The 22,007-nt window shown below is 40.7% G+C and overlaps 1 protein-coding gene across 9 annotated transcripts in view; it reads right to left on the reverse strand.

Annotated features, from left to right (window-relative positions):
- Positions 1-858: 858 nt before the first annotated feature.
- LOC145212533 (rho guanine nucleotide exchange factor 28-like) overlaps positions 859-22,007 on the reverse strand; it is a 70,593-nt gene continuing 49,444 nt past the window's right edge. For 3 of the 9 annotated variants that reach the window (XM_080080690.1, XM_080080691.1, XM_080080685.1), the window contains 23 exons: positions 19,164-19,219; positions 12,098-12,158; positions 10,681-10,742; positions 10,407-10,468; positions 10,131-10,187; positions 9,928-9,968; positions 9,368-9,508; positions 8,990-9,180; positions 8,338-8,499; positions 7,982-8,105; positions 7,541-7,708; positions 7,197-7,295; positions 6,867-6,946; positions 6,536-6,710; positions 6,156-6,335; positions 5,969-6,079; positions 5,658-5,819; positions 5,409-5,566; positions 5,068-5,243; positions 4,692-4,818; positions 4,022-4,570; positions 3,714-3,843; positions 859-2,193 (listed from right to left, as the gene is read on the reverse strand). In XM_080080690.1, coding sequence (XP_079936816.1) covers positions 1,883-2,193; positions 3,714-3,843; positions 4,022-4,570; positions 4,692-4,818; positions 5,068-5,243; positions 5,409-5,566; positions 5,658-5,819; positions 5,969-6,079; positions 6,156-6,335; positions 6,536-6,710; positions 6,867-6,946; positions 7,197-7,295; positions 7,541-7,708; positions 7,982-8,105; positions 8,338-8,499; positions 8,990-9,180; positions 9,368-9,508; positions 9,928-9,968; positions 10,131-10,187; positions 10,407-10,468; positions 10,681-10,742; positions 12,098-12,158; positions 19,164-19,219 — 3,383 coding nt within the window. In that variant the 3' untranslated portion in view covers positions 859-1,882. Of the gene's footprint in view, positions 2,194-3,688; positions 3,844-4,021; positions 4,571-4,691; positions 4,819-5,067; positions 5,244-5,408; positions 5,567-5,657; positions 5,820-5,968; positions 6,080-6,155; positions 6,336-6,535; positions 6,711-6,866; positions 6,947-7,196; positions 7,296-7,540; positions 7,709-7,981; positions 8,106-8,337; positions 8,500-8,989; positions 9,181-9,367; positions 9,509-9,927; positions 9,969-10,130; positions 10,188-10,406; positions 10,469-10,680; positions 10,743-12,097; positions 12,159-19,163; positions 19,220-22,007 lie in introns of all 9 variants that reach the window. The other 6 variants (XM_080080687.1, XM_080080689.1, XM_080080688.1 and 3 more) reach the window with 6 other exon arrangements.

Consider the following 22,007-nt stretch of genomic DNA (forward strand, 5'->3'; position numbering starts at 1 on the left):
TGTTTAAAAAATCACCCATTTTAGGGGGCTAGTGGGGTAAATATTGGGGCTACAGGTTAAAACACAACAAACGATGCCCTAAAATGGCACAATGAACAAACTGTCCGAATTTCATCCAATTCGGACATTGTTTAAAAAATCACCCATTTTAGGGGGCTAGTGGGGTAAATATTGGGGCTACAGGTTAAAACACAACAAACGATGCCCTAAAATGGCACAATGAACAAACTGTCCAAATTTCATCCAATTCGGACATTGTTTAAAAAATCACCCATTTTAGGGGGCTAGTGGGGTAAATATTGGGGCTACAGGTTAAAACACAACAAACGATGCCCTAAAATGGCCCAATGAACAAACTGTCCAAATTTCATCCAATTCGGACATTGTTCAAAATTTACCCATTTTAGGGGGCTAGTGGGGTAAACACTGGGGCTATCGAGTCAAACAAAACAAATGGCACATCTACATAACCATATCTACCATCTGTGAAAGTTTCATCCAAATCCATCAAACATTTCAGGGCAAAATGGGGTGGACAAACTTCAGGGAAGAAAAAAAAAAAAAAGAAAAAAAAAGAAAAAAAAAAAAAAGAATTCGAGTAAAATCAAGATGTGTCCCCTTCAAGGAAGGGGACCCATAATTAGTTACTATCTTCAGCACTAGTGTACGAAAACTTAAAAAAAAGCGAGGGTGCAAAATGATAGTGATATTTACTGAAATAATAACTGCATTGTTCAGATAAAATTAGAAAAAAAACCTAGGTTGAACTGATATTTAGATTGCTATTTTGCGATTTTGGTAAAAGTTGTGAATATTTTGGCTGAGATTCTGCTTGCAATTCTAGTAACTCACTTCCACTGGTTTGCTAGCGTCGTGTTTTTTTGCGATTCATAAAAAAGCGATCGAAACTGGGACACAAAAGAATCTGCTTTGAACCTCGACGTTTCGGAAGATGAGAGATGGAGCAAAAAAAGAAGAAAAGAGGAGGAGTGAAAGCAAAATCGCCCGACACAAACGTACAGCGCAAGGGCGAGTTACGCTTGATACGAAAGACGCACACAGCTCGTCAGACGAACGGTATAAAAACTACTACGAAGCAAAATGTATATTGCAGTGGAAAGGTGGCGAAGGATCTGCCAGACTTGAAGGCTAACGTGTGTGATATTCATTCAGAAAGTTACAAAAATTCAAATTATGCTGAACTAAACGTGTACGAATCATTAAGATGCCAAATTGAAGGCATACCACACATGTACAGCCTCCAAGAAAGCAGAATTTGTAAAATGACGCAGTTTGACATTCTAAAAATCGCAACACACGCCAGCAGACCAGCGCATTGTTGCATAGCATTGAAAACAGCGTACACACGTGATATGACATAACGTGTCAATAGCTGAAGCGAACTGCCACAAACGTAACTGGCCCAAAAACCGTGTCCAAAACGATTCAATATTACGTCACAATACGTCTATCGGTGACATCATATATGGGTGCTACTTCTACGGTTTCACTTATCGATAATGTAATGCGGTGATGATTGCGTAAGCGTAAGGTAACGTGGAAAAAATGAACGAAAAATGACGTCACAACGACGTAAGCGAGAAGTGGAAATTAGCTAAGTCGAAATATGGGAAAGGGGTAATAAGAATAAACAAAGAACACGCGCTCTAGGATAAAATCGCAAGCGTGAAAACTGGTTCAAAGACGCAGCCGATATCGCTAATAAAAATAAACAAACCATAAACGACAAAAAATGTGAAGCTACGGGCAAAAAACACAAAAAGGGGCGTGGCGGGGCGTGGCCGAACAAAATTGCCTTTTTAAAAAATAAGCGGGACATTTATGCTGAACTTGACTGGTGTGATGCCGCGATCTGGAAATGCTAGAAAAACAACTCCATCGTTTCCTCACGGTCGTGTTTCGTCTTAAAATTTGAATCGGAACCGGAAAAGAACCTTCTCCCGCTGGTTTTGTCCCCTCCGTCTTTGGAAGACGAGGACGAACTTGACCGCTCCACTGACGAACAATTACTCAAGTGTGATGGTGAGACGTCGTTGGTTCCATCAGCGGGCGTCAAGCGCTCGTGATTGGTGGGAACTTGAAGGTGTGAGGTGGGCGTCGTACTAGCGGCTTCATGGCGCTTGTGGCTGCGTCCAAATGGAAGCTTGCTGTTTTTCGAACCTTCCGCGACTGCTGAGGAAAACGAGGTGATATGGTGAGTAATGTGAAACTTACAACAAGTGGCGGGTTAGAGTGATTAAAGCATTCCATGCATTACAACTCGGTTTGTTTTCAAAGCAAATCAAATAATAAAACACAAACACTGGTGTTGAAAATCAGGTGAGTTTTCTGTTTTCCCCACGGAGGCTAAAGGAATTTTTACGATGTTTTTTTTTCCATTGCTAAAAACTGTACATAAGCATCCCAAGGGTAGTGAGGTGGTAGGCACCAATATCTAAGTTACTTAAAACACAATTCCAACCCACTGTAACGCGATATAGCCTCATGGAGCCATTTTGTAACCCGCTGTGTTGTTTTGGATGGCGTAACAATATGTTGGACCAGAGTTGCAAGTCGGGCCGGGTTCGGGCTTGGGTTTCTTGACAATTGGGCTTGATTCGGGCCTGACTTTACCCTCTGTGTCAGTATTTGGTTAAATAGCTAAGAAGTCAGTTGCTGGACTTGACGTAATGTCAAACAGCCCTATAACGCCTTGTTTAAGACCAATTGTCTATTGTATCATTTGTCTTTTTCTGATTGAAGACAATCCTATACTTTTTCCCATTAATGCCAAATATTTGCAACTTTTTTGAGACATGCTAATGTCACAGTTTGTAAACGTTACCGACAAAGATCTCTTGGAACAAGGTTGGGCTTCCGTGCAGCCAGTAGTTAACTTTATCTGCAGTCAGTTTCAAGTAAACACTACGAGATTGTTAAACGAACTACAATCAGCAGATTGTTAGCTCAGTCCAATTACATATCACATGCACACTGCAAGGCCGTTGTGAATGAAAACGGGAGAATGGAGAAAATAAAGGAATTAGGTCACAGCAAATGTTAAAGTATCTTTCTCTTTTGTTGTGAAGTACCGAATTTAAAGTTAGAAACTAAGTACAAACGGATAGCTGATGAATTAGCTGTTTGTTTGTTTTTATTCCATTTTTGAAGAACGTTTATTTTTTTAGGTTTAATTAATCTCTGCCTATTATTCATGGCCTACAATGATCGTCTAATGCACAGAACATTTAATCTCGAAGATTCGAATTCAAACCGCAATCCTTTCACTGGGATCATGGAATTTAAATGGAAAATAATTAATGAATATTAAACAACATGTTTTAAACAACAACGTGATAAAGTCACTTATATATCGAACTTCATGTGACAAGCGATGACAAATCAAGGAAATTGTGTCAGTTGTCAAACTCAATTGAACACAAACAAGGTGAAGACTCAAGCACAGTAAAAAAGTGAGTGAGAAATTCGAAGCTCGCGCAACATTCGACGTGACGTCAAAGTGCACGTGACCATGCCGCTGTCACGTGACCATGCGATCGAGTCACGTGATGAATTGTGCGCGTGAGAAAGAGAGAGAGAGATGGTTGGTTTAGTTTAGTGGTTGGGTCCGCGTATTTGCCCCCTGATTGCCGTTGGGGTGGGCTGGGGCTTGGGGGGCTAAACTTACTTCTACACAATATGTAGCTTCTTACTGGACGGGTGGGAGGCGGATTGGCTCGATGCCAACTTGGAGAGCTTGTTGGGTATGATCTGGTGGACCCCGTGCTTTTCCTGGCGAGTTGGGTTGGCGATCTTCATCGGCAGTGGTTGGTGCTTGGGAGGCTGCAAGAAAAAGGTTGTCTTAATTTATTGCGGAGTAATTTAGAAATCAGACTCACAGTCATTTTTTACATGTTTCTTAGTGAGGACAAAACCTGTAAATTGGAAGTTGCTGGTTACACCAAACAAGATTCACTTTTACATGGTATAATATTTCAACAAAACCGTTTTAAGCAAATACCTGCATAGCGGTGGTAATCTGGTTGGTGGCGCTGTACTGCAGGTGTATGGGGAGATTGTGATGGCCAGGAGCCGCCTGCGAAGGTGGGGCAGATTCCCTTTTCACAAAGGGAAAGGTTCGCGGGTAATCTGATGCGTTGGCGTACGTCGGAGACGGCGGAGGCTGTTTCGATTCGTTGGACGGTACTTGAAGACTAGAGAAGGATTTCGAACTAGAAAGCAACGCCCCCTTTCCGGCGTCCAGCGGCACCCGAGCGGAATCAGTCGAGTCCGAGTTGTTGCTGTTGTTTTTATTGGAGATAGAGGAAAGCGCAGAAGTGGATGAAGATCCATGCAAGTCGTATCGTCTCTGGAGGTCTCTCAGGCGAGTGAGCTCTTTCTGTTGCTCCTCCTTAAGTCGATTGAGCTCATTCAGTTTTTCCTGAACTTCTTCTTGCTCCCGTTGGACTTTCACCTTTGCCTCCTTCAGCTCCTGGTTTTCCTTATCAATTGAACGCTGGAAACGATCGTTTTTCTTTTCAAAGTGTTCCCGGTCTTTTTCCAGTTGTTGCTGTTACAGAAAACAGAACGTTTTAATACGAGGCAGCAGCAAGTGCTTGAATCTTTCCTGGATCCAATTTTAGACATTTATAAAAGCAAATCTGCTGAATGTTCTTTTGTAATGAGCAAACCTGTTGTATTCTGAGGTTTTCCATCTGCTCCTGTTGCTTGACCTGGGTTCTCTTCATCTCGGCTTCCTGCAACGTTCCAGCGCGCTTTTTCGTGTTCCCGCGATCATGCAGTAGGTGGAGATAAAATCTGGATGGAGGCACAAAGAGATGGTTTAACTTTGCGATCAAAGGGCGTATGTCCTATCTGGCTTAGCGCTTATTTATGTTTTCACGCCCTGCAAGGATTATGACAAAAATGTTGCTATGCCGCATAATAGGCAGCAAAACACGAGAATATCGGAGTACACGACACTTTTTAAGTGAAAAGGGCTAAAAACTCCATTAGCTTAATAATAAAAAGTTTGTTCGGAGTGATCGTACTAACGACTGATATTACCTTTCCATTTGCGTGTCTTGTTGGGCCGTAATCGACAAGTAGCTATGGAAGAGATTACTGAGTTGGGTAAGTGCTGAAACTTGGTCAGTGGTCGGTGGGAGTAGAGGAAACTCGACTTCAGGGGCGGTACTCGCTGTAGGCGACGAGTTACGACTCGAACCGTTCTTACTCGGCGGCTGCAAATACGAATTCAAAGTTAGTTAATTTGTCAAAATGTTTGTTACACTTTTAGATGCAAAAAGAACGCAGCGACAATATTGCTACGTAAAACACATTGGTTTTTGCTGGAAATGTAGCACAATAAAACACACGTGTAACAATTCGTTATTATCCACTCTTACCCATGCCTTGGTTATGCTGCTCTGCGAGTCGGTTCTTCGCACTGTGACGTCATAGTCCACGAGACCCGAGTCGCGTTTAGAAGATTCGGATGAAATCGAAGGTTCCTGTTCCATATCTTTAAGTTTGCTGTCACTCTGTGATGTGTTCATGTACTTCGCTGAAAAAGCATAGAACGTATTTTTATGGTTTCGCGTACATTACAGAATTTTATTTATTTGTGAACCGGATCCATACAGGTGAAAACTTACAGCGAGGCGATGGCGGTTCTTTGCCATTGTCGAATCCACCGAAGGTGTCTGACCTCTTGGGTAAGGTTGATGTGGTTCTGTTGCCACTGTCGTGTTCACCCACACTCGACGGGTGACGGGAAAGTCCCCCAGCCCCATAAATTGCGTTGGAAAGCTTGGTAACTGAAAGTGCAAAAATGTAACGTTTACGCAATTTACAGACTACGAATGATTTTTGCGTTTTAGATACAACCAATGAGGTTGGGTGCTGATTTTGGTTATTATTTATATGCTCTATTATTTCTATCTTGAACCTTTTTTGAGTAGTTTACCTTGTTCCAGTGCTTTATGAAGAACTGGGGAGGCGACTGGCACATGATGCTTCACTCCAATCTCATCATCGGATGATTGTCCAAGCGTGGGAAATGAATAACTGTTTCGTGCTGCAAAAGAACAATTGCGTTTAGCTACAAACACCAGCCAAAAAAACGCATTTTCCGTTTTATAGTTTGAACGTACTGATTGTGTTTCCTCTGTCCACTGATTCGGCCAAATCTCTAAAAACGCCCATTTTTTCCTTCAGAAGTTCATTAATCCTCTTGTCGTGTTGTTCCAGTTTCGTGATAAGGGACCGGGCTTTGTCAAGTTGCTGCTCCTGCTGTTTACGCTCCTCCTCATCCTCCGAAGGGATGCCCTCGTCTGGATGAGCACAAGGAAACGTTACGAACATCAAGATTTAATGATTCACGCATTGCGACTCAAAGTACATAGGAATGACGTCATGACATCAACAATGTATACGGGACGTCAAACAAGATGGCGGCAAAGCCAGATACTATGTTCTGTTTTTGAAAACGCAATGCCAATTCCACTATTCCTAGCTGATGTAAAAAAACAACCTTCTGGGCAGTTTCCAACAGCCATTCTCATTTTCTGTGTGAGCGTCTTGCATTCGTCACTGGTTTGAGTTTTCATCTCATACATCTGTTGGCTTCCGGGGCTGATAAGGAAAAGTCCTTTCTCGTCGTTGGCGACCTCGCGGACGAGCAGGTTTTGCAGAGGAAGAACGGCCGGCTGAGCAATACAAGAAAAGTTACCCACCTTTTTAGCTAAATTAATGGAAAAACTAATTCGGAAAAGTTATGTGTAAAGAGATTTAGATAATAAGGTCACTGTTTGGACAAATAAAACTGGAATGTTGTAGTTTGACTTAAATTGCCACATTTGTACCTGGCCGGAAGGAAAGGAATATTTGCCTCCGCTTTCTTGAAGAAACACGATGCAGTCGGTGAGTAAGAGCAGCTGGGTGTCTGAAATAAAACGCGATTATAAATGTGAAATGTTGTAAGGCTTAGTAGCTTACATTTGCTTCAATGGGATAAATCTAATAGTAGTTATTTTACATTTTGTCGCATAATTGTGTATAATTTTACTGGCGAGGATTCCACACAAGTTTTTTTTATGTAAAACATATCTGGAAGTTCAAATTCAGTATCTTATATGTTTTGCAGAAACTAGTCTATTTTTACTTTTTGTGGGTATAATACATATTTTACTCACCTTGAAACTTTCGTAATATTTTCAATTGCACAGTGTTGGAGGCGTAAAGCAGCTTTCGATTTCGCCTCAGTAAGTCCTTGCGGTCGAACTTTCTACCGTCTGCACACACAAGAAGCGATGCAGGGTGAATTACAAGTCATAGGGTAAAAAGGCGAAACAAGCCTTTTAGAAAAGCAATTTATCACACATATTTACCAGGTATAAAAAATCGCTTAATTTAAAAAATAAGAGCCTGATAATAACACCGATTTGTAAATACGTTTGCAATAAAACAGTTTTGCTCAACAAGTCGAACAAACCGAACATGAATATGCCATTTATTTTCCTTCATGATTTATTTATACCTTTTCGTTTACCTTTAAAGGTAGTGGTGGTTTTTGTTTCCGTTTTATCGTGGATTTCGAACAACAAGCGCTGTCTCTCGAACGCCTGAACCTGGTCGTCGATGTCCTTCGCTATTTCTTTCGAAAGCTCCAAAGCTCGGTTTAAATCTTCCAAATCCTCCTTATGATCTAAGGAAAAAGCAAACAGATTCAAATAACTACACACTGCATTTATTTTGTGTTGTTTTAAATATTGCCCTCCGACTCGCCTCGCGCACACAACAGCGCTGCGACACGAGCACCCCTAGTGTCTGCACATTACGTCACAATCGATGACGTAATACTATGAGCGCAAGGATAGGTATCGTCATTGAGCAATAACACAAAATCTTATTTCCAAGGGTCAGGATATTTGTGAAAAAACTAACGTTTGTGGTGACCGGTCGGTTAATTCCACTTTACCTTTTTCTTTGGAATTTTCGATGAGGGCTTGCACCATAAGCGGGTATTTCGTTGTGCGTTGCGTAACCAGCAGCGCACATTCGGGAATTCCTTGACGCCGAACAAGTGGATTCTTCTCACATTTCTGTGAAAATACATTGGTAATAATAACATCCACAATACCATGGAAAGGCATGTATTTAAAATTAGACACTATTTTGTCAGGTGCACGAGTAAAAGTACTTTGTTTGGTAGAAATAACCAAGAAATAATTTCTCAAACGCATTAAACCGCATTAAGAAACTGATGTCAAACAGCGTTCCTGTTTCGGTTCAGGTCTACATGGGTGACGCAAGGTGTACCGTCACGTGACTCACCTTGATAAACGCTTGGAACTTTTTGTCGTTCTTCAAATACTCTTTGTAATTGGTCGAGATGTCGTTGTGCCTGCAACTGAATTCTCCCAACAATCGCTTCATGGTGCTGCCTGAAGTGTTCTCCCATTGAGCTACAAGGACATCGCCGATTTTTTCCACCACCTGAAAATGTTACATAAACGTATATACATGACATTGTAATCGGCAGGACGTTTGGAACCCTGTTGGTTTGTGTTTGGATGCTTTGTGGGGTTTACTAACTAGCTTTGTAACGTCAACTATGCTAGGCAAGGCCGTTACAAGCAAGTTTCCTTTAATGCTACATCCAACACAAAGCCTAATTTATGACGCATTAGTTTTTGTTCATAACAGTTTCGTCATGGAAAACGCACCTCTCTGAAAAAGTTTAAATCGGAAAATCCATAAATATATTTGCTACCATACACTTGTTACATTTTACTGCCTTTTATGTCAAGTGTTCGGCTGATATTACGTTTAGAGTGCTAGCGAAAACACATCATATGCTTTTAAGAGTAATTTCAACAAGTACAGTTTGTCACACACAGATGGTAGAGCCTCGAAAGGTTTAAAAAACTAACCTGAAATAATAAATTAACAGCATTTTATAATACGACTAATATATTTTACTTACTTTTTTGTCTGACTGACGTTCAGTGAGCTTGTGGACAAACTGCGACACAAACTCAACATGTTCGTCGATGAAAGGAAAGAACCGTTCGATTTGTGTTGAGTCCATGTTAAGCTCATCAGCCATACCACGTGCGTAGATCTTCTGCATGATCTTTAACGTTGTCAGGTAGTTGCGCTCAGTCTGGATAAACTCTGTGAAAAACGAGGGTGGCAATTTGTACAGATTTTTGGTAAAAATTGAAGTATATAATTAAACGCTTTTTTGCCATTTGAACATTATTACACTTTTTCAAACTTAGGGGCATTTGAGTGCATACCACGGAAACATAAACTGCATAAATTATTAAAACCTAGAACATATGAGAAGCGCTGCCCCTACCATAGATGTTGTCTTGTCGCTTGATGTCTTTCTTGGACATCTTTTTCAGGACTTTTTTGTCAGCTGTTACACTCCAAGCTTCAGGCTCATCCGGTTTTAGCATGAGATCTGGGTCGTAGTCTAGTTCAGTTGTGTCGGCTGCTGTGAAGAAAATTCCCCAAAATTCAGAAATTAACCTTTTTGGTGTGTTTGAATAGTTTAACTTTGAAAGGTTAAGCAATTTGTATGCTGCACAATGGATTTTGCGACCATTGGAAAATGGTTTAATGAAAAGTGCACGCAATTCAAGTGGCGCTGGAATATTTTCCACAGCTGTGTATGTTACACCTACGCTTTAGGAGAGCTATTGCTGCTTTTCTGCCACAAAAGAATAATTCCATAACGTTTTGTTACAAAAAAAATAATAACGCAAATTTCAAATTTTTGTACATTCAAATTTTTTTTTCATCCATAAATTTGTAATGGTTCACAAATTTTTTAACAGCCCCAACACTTAACACAATCTGGCCAGACACAAATATACAAACACACATTGCACAACAATCGACAAATACACCCACCTTCGTCCAAGGACTCGATAGACCCAGAGGTTGGCTCTCGCCTATAAGAAGAAACAATATGAGCAATGACATAAATACATGTGTATTACGAAGCAGGCCTTCACCCACGTTTAGTTGATTAAGCTCTTTACATCGTCACAATCAGAACACTATATGCTTATGTGCACATATATATTTATATATAGGTCTTATATTTAAGTTACCTGGATATTTGGAACAGACTAGGCGTGCTTTCGTCCTCCTCGTCATAGTAAGACGACCTGTGTAATATATTTGTTTACCCGATTTGTCTGCAGAGCAAATGATGTTAAAAAGCCAATTAAACGTTTATTTGATTTTGTGTCCGTTAAAAAGCTACTGGATGTTCACAAAAATCGTTCACTGCACTCTTTCTTTTAACCTTGGCCTATTTCATCGTTTATCAGAACATGTTAATCACCCAAAACAATTACATGAATTACAGAGGCACGTTCTCTAACCTGTTGCTTTTGTTGTTGCCTGAATATTGATCAGTTTGCGAAACTGACAACTTTCCGATGGTCTAGAAAAAAAATAGGGGTTCGCATATATGGACTGCAAACAATGCTGAACACAACAACACACAAAAGTCTCCATATTTAACAATGTGGCTGTTTATAGATGTTGTTTTAATTTTAACTGTGAAGGTGGACTTCACAGTATGACTAAGGGTAACCGTCTTACATTCGAGGTTTCGTTATTCTCACAAAAAATATTGAATAACACTTAACCTACCGAAACTGGTCTTGACGTATTGTTTCGGGACTGTGGGCCGCCAGCATACCCTGCGTTCGGTACTAAAAAAAAGAGAATGCAGAATTTTAGGCAGTAAAACACATGTATTGTATAGATTTTATAAACCCTAATGAATCACCAAACCGTTAAAGATTTAAAACAATGGCAAAACCACCCAGATCCAACTAAAACTTCAAAACAAACCGTCACTTTTGAAGATAGCGAGATAATAATAGCAATAGACAGTCGTTAATTTTTAACACAAACTATGTAAGGTTATTTTTCGAGAAACTTCCATTTCCCGGTAGTTTCTTGTACATTAATAACATATACATGTGCTTTTTGACGCTTAGTGCATATTCCTTGAACGGCAACTGAATCAGGCTGCCTGGTGAACAGGGCATGACGTATACAAGCGGAAGGTGTCATAGCGTCACGTATTAAAATTACTGCGGTGTCATTAGACAGTGTGTTGTGTTGAGAAGATAAAAACACAATAGACTACATGCACGGTCTACCTCCTTGAGTGTTAATTAAACATAGTTGCAAAAAACTGACAATAACTAAGCGGATTAGTGTAAATCAACTTAACATGGAAGATAAGATGAATTAATTAAAAAGTAAACATATAATACAACAACTTTACCAAACATGAATCTGTATTTATAGCAAAATGGCAACAAAGTTTTAGAAGTAATACTAACTGTCATGGCAAAAACATCGTAACGTTTAGGAACGAAATGTTCTGTTTGGAAGATAAAAGGTCACGAACAAAAAAGCCACACTTCGATAAAACTAAAATGAACAGTCACACATTCGCAACTATGTTCGATTTGCAATAGTATTTATGCCTACTCGTCTTTATTTAGTACAGGGGTTCCCAACCTGTGGTACGCGTACCACTAGTGGTACGCGAAGCTTTTTCCGGTGGTACGTGAGTAGCTTCCGTTTTGTTCACATAAACCTGGATTTACAACCTTATATTTTGTTTATCTGGTTTTGTTTACAGAAAAACAACATTCCCCAGGCCTATTGTCATCGTTACGTAAATATTTCTGTTGTTTCATATCATTACGATCTTTAAAATACAGGTCATGTCAATTGTCAACAAAAGCATAGTTGCTACTTGCTATAAAAAGCCGTACAACGCTGTGGCACAGTTGGCGTTAATTATGTCAAATGATTGCTCTTGAGAGATATTATCTACTGTTTTTTAGCTTAAGCTTCAAATAGCGTCGAATGAAATATGATTCGAACAAATTAGTTGTGCTGCAAGAAGTGGTACCATGCATAGAGCACATTAGTTCTCTATGGTGGTACGCGTGGCAGTGCAGAGCGTCCAAGTGGTACGAGATTGTAAAAAGGTTGGGAACCCCTGATTTAGTAAGTAATAACAAAACATGTCAAAACAGCGTACCTTGATATTGGGCAGGTCTGCTGTTGATCATCATACTCTGTGGTCGAATAATTGATGGCCTCTGAAAAAAAAACAGTACATGTTAAACATCTTATCTTAAAAGGCACATAAGGTCTTAGATCGCAGTTACACATTTATTTTACGTAAGTTATGTTGTGCATTTACATCCTTATAGCATCAATAACAAACATGACTTGTTAGCCAACCGGCGTAGTGTTCAATGGTGTCAATAGACGTCTGCAAAAACTTCGGAATTATAATTTGTCCATATTTTAGCAGTGTCTTGTGCATAGCAATAATGTTACACACATTGATGGTTTGGGGTACTTGATTTTTTCTGCACAAAAGTGGAAAAAATAGAGAAAGGCAGAAACAAGAAACTTATTTCCTGTCCAAGTTGCAGAGATTCTGAGAAGATTCCAGAATGCAACAGGAAATGTACAGACGAACTGGTTAGAAACTTTCTGAGAAAGCACAACAATACCTTTTTGCGCAATTTCACTTTGCTCGGCGACCTTGCAACATCTAAGTCGTCTTTGGAGGTCACACGATGATGCTGGCGAATATACGCCATCTTGCACCTCCAAATCCCTACTTGATCCTTATCTAAAGCTACAAGCCTTGCTTATGATGTCCACTGTGCGCAAATGCAACTGTTGTTGGGTTAAGAATAAAAGACTGTGGGTATATGAAGTCTCTGTTTTGTGCCTGTTGCAGTAAACACTGCAGCCTACGCATGCTATTTCAACAGTATAGCACCATACGTGCGTATAAGTTGCACCCACGCTCTTCTGGTGGGTATTTTGTTAGTTAGGTGATTTACAGGTGATGTTTACTTCAAAGAAACCCTTGCAAATCTTTGCAATATCTTTACAAGATATCTAGGAAACTGCGACAAACTCCTTTTTGTCCTGTTCAATTAGTCTGACCTTCACACAACCAAGTACATTAGCTACCGTATATAAAATGTCTTTCTGACCGTTTACAGCAGTGTGGTAGACCGTCATCCGAGGGCCAAGCAGTCGGGACGCTTCCTGATGACGTCATCAGCTGTTACCCACAGTGTGACGTAACAATGAAAAGCGTGTGCTGTGTCAGTGGTGCCCGTATTTTTCCATTGTAGAAACATGCACTTCCGTTCGAGCAAAAAAATGGTATGCTACATTGGTTTTTGTATCAGACAAATTCTGATCTTGCTATATGTTTGACTGTCATGGACATTAGTATAAAGTTTGTGTGATTTTCATGTCCTGGTTTATCACCAAAATGCTTTACGGGTTGGTATTGTAAGTGTTAACCCTATCTTATTTGATTTTACCTCGTAAAATCTAAAAAGCTTTTTCGCAAGGATTGTTTTGTGACAAGTACCAATGACGAGCAGTGTGTACAGTGGACAGTTGTTTGACCAGGTGGTCAGTAACTTGTCCACTCGCAATTAAAAAAGGATTTTACCTCAGGAGAGTGCACGTCATAATCCCACAATCGTGACGTATCGATGGCTTCGCACTGCGTTTTGTTTGTAAAAGATGTAGTAGGTGGGCGTTACAGAACAGCTGTCCGTAGGCTAGGTTAAGTAAAATGCGAAACACGGTGGACGTCGGGAAGACAAGTTTGGGCTTGCAGTGAGGCGAAGCACCCTGATGATTTAGCACTTGAATGGAAAAGCTTTGATCTACTTGCTCAGAGAAAAGCTTGTTTCGTGGCGTAGCAAAGTCATTTGCCATTTTGAAATGTGCTCGAAGTCACCAAGCATTGACAAACATTTTCTCGAGTAGGTAGCAGCAAATCGAGATTTGAGTCAAAAAAGTTTCTTCAAAACGCGGAAGCACCATAAAGTTTTAGAATTATTCACCTTTAAGCACGCGACAAAATTAAACTGCGAACAGCTGCGTATCCATATTGGATTGAATTCAAAGCACCGTCGGGCAGCCAAATGCCATTAATAACCAACAATGGGAGCGGAAGAGCCCAAAATGCGTTTACTAGCTAAAACTAACTGTTCAGAATCAATGCGGTTCGGACAGAGCGTTCCCACAGATTTCGCTCGGCCTCCGTGCTGCTCTGAGCAGAGCCAAGCCCAGTCATCAATGGCTTGCTTGCATCCTTTAACGGGACTGAAGCCAAAACAGGCTTGTAGCTGTCAGTAAGCTGGCAAAGAGTTTGAATTCCTTGTTGTATATGGGAATTCAAACAAGTTTCCCAGATCGGCCCAAAGGTGACCTATTCTATTATAGGAAGAAATATTTTGTTCCGAGCAATTGTATCGTTAACCGTATCGACTGAAAATGATAATCTACATGATTGCAAACAGATTTAAGACTGCCCAACAAACGTTTTCATGATTTTTTTCTCAAAATCAAGTCTTATCTTAGTTCTAATTTGAACGAAAAATAATTGCGCAAGTGCAACTTAACATTTTTTGCAGATAACTTTTTTCAATGCAAACCTTTCGTTAGTGCTCATTTAATTATAGCTATCTTTTGTGGGCTAAATTCAGTAAAAATCTTCACGCAGAGATCAAACAAAAAGTCAATCATCAGATTCCAGCCACGAACCATAAGATTTTACTGCCAACCGCCATCTTGTCAATACACAGCGCAATAAATGACATCATACTTCAGTCGGGAGTGGATTGCGGGCAAAACCGAAGTCGAGACGTTCCCAGTGGGGCATCAACGTAATATATACGTTGCAAATGTATGTTATCAAACAACCTGGCTTCTGGACTCCCCCACTGCGAACGGCTGTAATATTGGAATTCGCGACATGCGTTGCAGCATTCTAGGAATTCGGGCCAAAGATAACCGTTACCTTATAAAGTCTGTTACTATGTCAGATGCCTTTGTTTGCGCAAGCTAAACATGTGGCGTTCTAAAATGCTGAAGTCTCAATGCAAACTGTGCCTAAATATGATACATACAGTTTTAGCTGCTGACGCGTTAGTTTGATGCGCCCTCATAGAACAAGATTTACTGCCACATGAGACCAACAAAAGTGTTAAAAATTTACCTTTTTTAGTGCTGAATGCAGAGATCGCATAATTTCGTTAACTAAACTGCAACTGAAGAATTTCTTCTTGCCGTTCCTCATAATTTTCCCTCAAACTTCTGCACTAGTCACACCAAACCGCAGCTTGCAAATGAGTAGCAGACGTTGCAGCAAAACCAACTTCACGTCGCATCGGAATAAGGAGTTGTTTACCGCCGAAAAGGTTGGTGAAATTGGGACAAAAATAGCCGAAGGGGCGACACAACATGCCTGCATGAGCGAACGAATAACCGCGTAATAGATGGACGATGGGTGTTGGGCATCAGACAGCGGCGCGCCGACGACTATTTGGCCAAGGCGATCAATTTTGCACCCGGTTACCCGTCTACTACAGGGTCATCGTGCCTTGACGTGTTGATTCGTTGCGATAACCGCCCTCGGCGCAAGTATCGGGGGGTTCGGAAGGGGATGCGAGTAATTAATTAAAAGACTCGTTGTTATTGTCTAGATATTGGCGCGTGTTGTATGTAACAAGGCCACGCTCATTTGTAACATGACAAGCTGTGCTCGGTTTTTGGGGATTTCCAGTGGTTAGTGTTGCGCGCTTGGTATTTGATATAATAGTGCTTAAGTCGTATAAGTGCCAGACTCTGCAATCACATCCATTTTTTTAATAATTACCGTGCATTGATGATGGCCGTCACGACAAACTAAATGTCAATTCCGCTATGCTGGCATCCGTACAACCGGTTACGATCGACAGCAGGCGCCAGCCGATGAAACCGATTCGCGGCCAAGAGTTCAAATGCAACAAACCACAAGAGTTATGCATTAGGGTTTGAAAAGTTTTTCAGTCAAACTAAATGACTCATTTGCCATGTTAGGTTTGTCACAGGAACAGCAGTTGTCGAGCAAACGTTGGTTTGGTGGTTGGCATAAATCGCGTACGTGTGCAAACGCTCACGTTACAATGCACGTAAACAACGCGACAAACCAGCACGACCTTATGTTCAATGCATATCAGCTGTCCGTAAGGAAATGTATGCAAATACTACACCGCATGTTAAGGTTAGCATTTTAGAGATGCTTGTTGCAGGAATGTACAAAAAAAGCTGTGTGCGTAACCACTGACAGCTTATATGTTTAAGCATGCGCCACTTTTCTTATTTCACAGCAACTTATATGGCACACGACACGAACAGTAAGAGACAAAAGTTTTCACGGAAATTAAGAAGCTCAGTATCTGACTAAATCTAATACTGACTAAGAATAGGTCGTTTTTAGTGGGAACAGATACCAAAGTGGCATATGCCTACTGGCCAACTGACCGAAGTAAATTAGATGAAACTACAAACGAATCTTTACTTTCACTTCTTTACATTGCTGGTCCATTATAGCCATTCATCAAATCTTAAGTTCATCTTTTACCTGCTGAATTTTCTTCTGTCGAAATACAACCGGCTGTGTCTTGTACGGTGGCGGGGAAAACGTATACCAAATACTGCTCGAGTTTAATTTATCCGGGTCGCCACCGTTGGCGAGAGATCTAATGAGCGCCTCGGCTCCGTGGGATCCGCTCCGACCCTTTTTCGAATCCATTCTTCCATGCATTTAATCCAGTGCGCGGGATTACAGGTCCCAGTACGCTATATCACAGTGTAGTCCTACGCTAATATACAGTGTTCTACAAGTGAAAGCATATCACTGCCTGTTGTACGTTAGTCTGGACTCTGAATCATGTTTCGACCACGCACATCTGTACCTGGGTTACACTATGTTGGATAAATCTGGCTTAAGTGTGTCACTTTTCTAATACTGTTACTAATAGTGACAGAGTGAATCCTTTTGGTGATTCAGACGAGTTCACATTTACCCAGGACGCAAGTGAATTTAACATATTTGACTCGTAGTCCCTATCAAGTATAGTACATTCATTTAGGCTCTATTTGTTTCCAGCAAGTTGCGTCATTATTAATAACTATCAGTATAGGCTAAAGCAACTTGCTGCATAATTCTAATATCAAGAAAATATCTTATAAATCTTTGTTTCGACAAATTTTTAGATTCTAGGCTGAAATACCTTGCTGTTAACGCAATTTTGCTACTCAAGCCTGATCTGTGGCTAAATAACTCATGCTTACCCCAGTATTGGGCAGCAAAACATTGTGATGCACAACAAGCATTGTGTGACCCGAACTGCGCAGTTGTGAGCGTGAGAGCTCGCTTTGAACAGGAAATAGGGGACGTCATCATGGCACGACTGCATAGAGTCGCTAAATTTTAGTGTGCATCTTTCTCGAGTCATCAAATTGCAATTGTATCCAGCAAGCGCTCAACTGTGCCTTCTGTTACAAGGAAGTTAGCTGGCTGCAATCTTTTTGACAGGTATAAGATAACGCACCGCGAATTTTTAAAGTGTAGGCAAATATACGACAGACATGTACAGTTAGATTAGAGTGCAAGGCATAGGCGTGTTATTAGTCAGCGGATGCAAGACCATTGAACGGGCGCTTGTGACGTACCGTCGCCTAAGAGAATTTCTTTTTCTGTTCGCCTACAAGCTATAGTTTAGGCACACATAGCAATAGGCATCGAAGTAACTTGTCCATTTCAAATCTGTGTTCAAATTCTTAAGTGTGCTTTACATGACTCACTTTAATGATAAAAAATCAATCCTCACTAAAACTGATTTACAGACACATGCACTATTGTACTAAAACTTTGCACTGAGAATTCCTAGTGTAACTTTACCCTATTGCCTACCTAATGCAATCTCTAACTCTCACACCTCAATAACCTAAAACACGTTTCATGAGATCTTCAACCAAACTGTTTTCGTTGATTCATACCAAATTTGCTACAAAGCTGACTGTCCGTGCGGATTCTGAACCCGCGTTAGCATTTCGGGTCCTAACAAATCTAAACAGACCACATACAAAGCTTTTGACTCAAACAAAACTTCTACGTTGTCATCGTGCGGCGACTGAGATTTTCCGTACTGCGGTCACTTCCTATGCCACAATAAACTGCAAAGCACACGCTTTAATCCGCAATCTACGCTGGGAACAATGCTCTCACAACTGTTCGATCGATTCACGAGAGGGACGACACGCCAGGGACACAATGCTCGCAGTGAATCATAAGACCTTTTGGTGGAGAAAGCGTCTTGCATTATTTATCATACAACCATCAGCAGGTCAGACGTTTGCAACCTGATGTACTACAAATGTTTTAATGCTGTTTGATTGTAGTATTGCATGATTTGGAGGTAAACGTAAGTAAGCAAAATTGTGTTGGTTTGGGAAATAAGTATGTTTTAAGAAACTCCGGGGGGCATTTTACCTAATTTGATTTTGAAAAGTTGTTACAAGGTGTGAACGGAGAAAGAGTAAAATCCTTGATTGGCAAAAAGACTGCTTTTCCAGTAACATATTGCACCCTTTTTTGAAATGTTTGGGAAGTTGAATTTGTCATAAGATGAGTAACTTCGTTTTTTTGGGCAAGGAAGTTATTTTTGCTGTGATCGGAGTTGGAAGTGCTTTTGTTGGTGTAGATAGTATTCATTCGTTAATTGCTTTAATAAATAGCGGCTATCAATACCTTGCAACAACGTCCGCTTCTCATTAACTCAGCCATGCGCGCTGTTCGAGCCTCTCAATATTTCTGCACTATTTTAAGTAGTTACTGGCGCGTCTTTGTAATGTAAGCGTGCTTAATCCACAAATACTGTAGGCGCTAGGCCTAGGGAATATTTGTGAAATTTTCTCCACATTGCGCCAACTTCTTCAAGGTTTAAACCAGGACAGCTGCATGGCAAAGGCCGGAAGGAAGGTGGTTCCGCTGAAACAAACGCTAATTGCAAGTGTTGAATTGTTTCCGATTACCTCTGCCATGCAAAGTACGACAAACATGGCAGCAAGCGGAAGTTCTGACATCACCATGACCATTGTTGTTGTGTTTTGTAATAAAAGTGATTTTCGAACGCATTTTTGATAACAGTGTTTTCTCATGGCTGATAATTTTTTTCAATGCTGAAACTTTATACGTGGTAAAAAACTAAAAAACTTGTTGTACTAACCTTGAAGTTCTTTTTGCCGTTTGCTTCTTTTGAGTCAGAAGTCGAATCGTACGAGTCTAAAGAACAAAGCAAAACATTTAGATCAAAGTTAAAAACACACACCCACATTTGCACTTTAAACAATAAACAGTGTTCGCAACTATACCTGTTCATAGGATATGAAATTTTGACACCTGCTTTAACAGTACTTAAGTTAATGAATTATTAAATACACCCAAAAATCCTGCAATAAAAAGACACAGTTTTACTGCCATCTGCCGGACAAGACAATGCTGCATTTACGAAATACACATTAACCACAATAAAATTCTTGTCTCGCAGCAAAAATAAATTGGTGTAGTAAGTAGAGAAATGTTTTATACCAAGGCGAGCACCACCTCAAGCATCAGTTAACCAATTAACCATGGCGCCATGTTTTCGCGCCATGCAGAAGCTAATCTTGCAATCCCACTTGGCGAACAAAGACAACACGTGAGAATTAAGGGATTTTGTTATTGTCCTCTTCAGAAGGAACAATGCACAGACTACTGTTGCTGTTTTGCACAAAAACGAAACCAGAGTCGTGGGAAAGGCTGTGGGAACAGGATTGGATACCGAATGGATTTTGACTGTCCAAACGTAACTTTTGTTTATGACTGATTGCTGTTCATCTTGATCTAAATGAGAGCGCAAAGTGAAACCCTGGGAGTTAACACTAATAACAGAGTCTAAAGATAACCTTTGGGGTCACTTTGTTACTTTATAAAGCTTTAAACGCAATTTATAAAGTACCCCCAAACGCCATTTTTTAAAAAGTTTCTTTTGTTGGTAAAATGCCACATTGCATTTCATTTACATTCAGACGAATGAAAAAACAACAACACTCCGAATAAAGCAATACAACACATCTCGCTTTTAGGTAAGCCATGCTAAAGTTAATGTGAAAACGCCTACGGAAAACTGTTCATTGTCTGATCACATGATCCATCGAAACCAACCAAGCATGTCAAACAATGGGTGTGACGTTTCTCCTAGCGTTGGAATACAATTGAATTTTCCCAGTGAAAAATGCGATCACCTACAGCAAAATACTACTAATTTTAGACGACCTTCTACTAAACGCTGTGACTCATTCTCACAAGACTAAGGACGACCAGACTGCTGGCACCTTGCTAGTTTCAACTTTCAAGGTCCTTCAGGTATAGGTTGTTGCGATTTCCATGGGTTCAATTCTTCACTTACGTTGCAACAAGTTGCAAGTAAATAACACGTATCACAAACAATAAGTTTTTAGTTTCGGCAAAAATGACTCAAATATACAAATCGATCTAAGTCTAAGAACACAAAATCCTATTGACCACAAAAACACGCGAATCCTTCAGAAATCATACACCTGATGTTTTTCTCACAACATTCGGCTGTCCGCCCACTGCCTATCCCGTCTGACTAACAAAACCACCACTTGGCTGTCCTTCAAAAGCGAACGACCTCCCAGGTGTGTGGGAACGACGTTGACACACAAGGGGCAAAACACACATGTTACAGGAGATCCGCATTTAGAGCAAAATAGACCTTACGTGTTCTTCGAGGTTTTCGAGGCATCTAATGGCTGTCGAGTATCTTTCAGTATCCACAAGTGCTGGTGCAATCGCCTTGATGTGTTTATGATCCAAGTACTGCTCGTTAAGCCACTGAGAGTTCGACTTGCGCAGTTTACGGCCAACAAAGCGACTTCAATGGGTTGAACTAAACCGGCGTACACAGATGCAATACCGCAGAAGTAATAGACGCAACGATTCAAAGAACATTCGTGCCAAGCAACTGCCAAACATCTTAATAAGCTTTCTTCATTGCCTTTTGCTTTCACGAGGATCGTGGCCAATCGAATGCAACTCGACGCGTATTAGATGCACTAACATTTCACGTTGGAAGTAGCGCGCATTCTCGACCCAATGCAAATCACACATAACCTTAGCAGAACTCGCCACAGTGGGTTGTTAGACAACCTTTCTCAACGCGCCCCTTTGCCTTCAGTAAGACACTAACAGAAATGAATCCTGGTTGGAAAGAAAACGCCTTTTGTGGAGCGACAGAGGAAAGGATGGAAACCTAAACAAATTCACTATGTCGTACAGTGCATCACGTGACGTAGGTACGACGTCAGTACCAAGGAGGACTGTAAATTCCTAACGTTTCAAAAATTGATGTTTTTTGTATGAACCTATTTCGTTCCCATAAAGATTACTTTAATGACAATTGATTTTTGTTGCGTTCCTAGACGCATTCTATCGTATTGCCTTCTTTGTCCAGCCCAATGAAATAGAATGTTAAACTTATGTCCAATACTGTCTTTAAGGCACAATTTAATATTCCAATGAACCAAAGAAGCAACAATAGTAAATCTAGTTCAATCCTGAGCTGTGCATAACTAATTCAAACTGCAACCGAATAGGACAGAGCAATCTGTGCCCTTCACAACGACACACTAAAGAAGCTTGCTTCACAATGTTGCAACAGACAACCGCTCAAACCACAGCAACGCTCATAAAGAACATCGCACTGACGCTCTGCACCAAGACCGTGTTCGCACTTGGGCGACAAGTGCCAGCGAAAATATGCGGAGTGGAGTGACGAGAGTTTGCTGGCTCGACGAGTCTTGCGGTGTTGACATGAGGGCAACTCAACAAACATCAGAGTTGCCCAGTAACCTGAACTGTTTGGTGACCAGACAACGTAAAAGCACTGACCAGTTGTACTGCGTGGGCTTACAGTGCGTTTCTGAAGAGAGTTCTAAGTAATCATGGGGATTTTAAGGCAAAGCTAATGTTGATTCAGCGGACACAAACAGATATTGTGTACAGTGAA

Source organism: Phallusia mammillata, chromosome 2 (assembly GCF_965637545.1).
Source record: "Phallusia mammillata chromosome 2, kaPhaMamm4.hap1.1, whole genome shotgun sequence".
NCBI lineage: Eukaryota > Metazoa > Chordata > Ascidiacea > Phlebobranchia > Ascidiidae > Phallusia > Phallusia mammillata.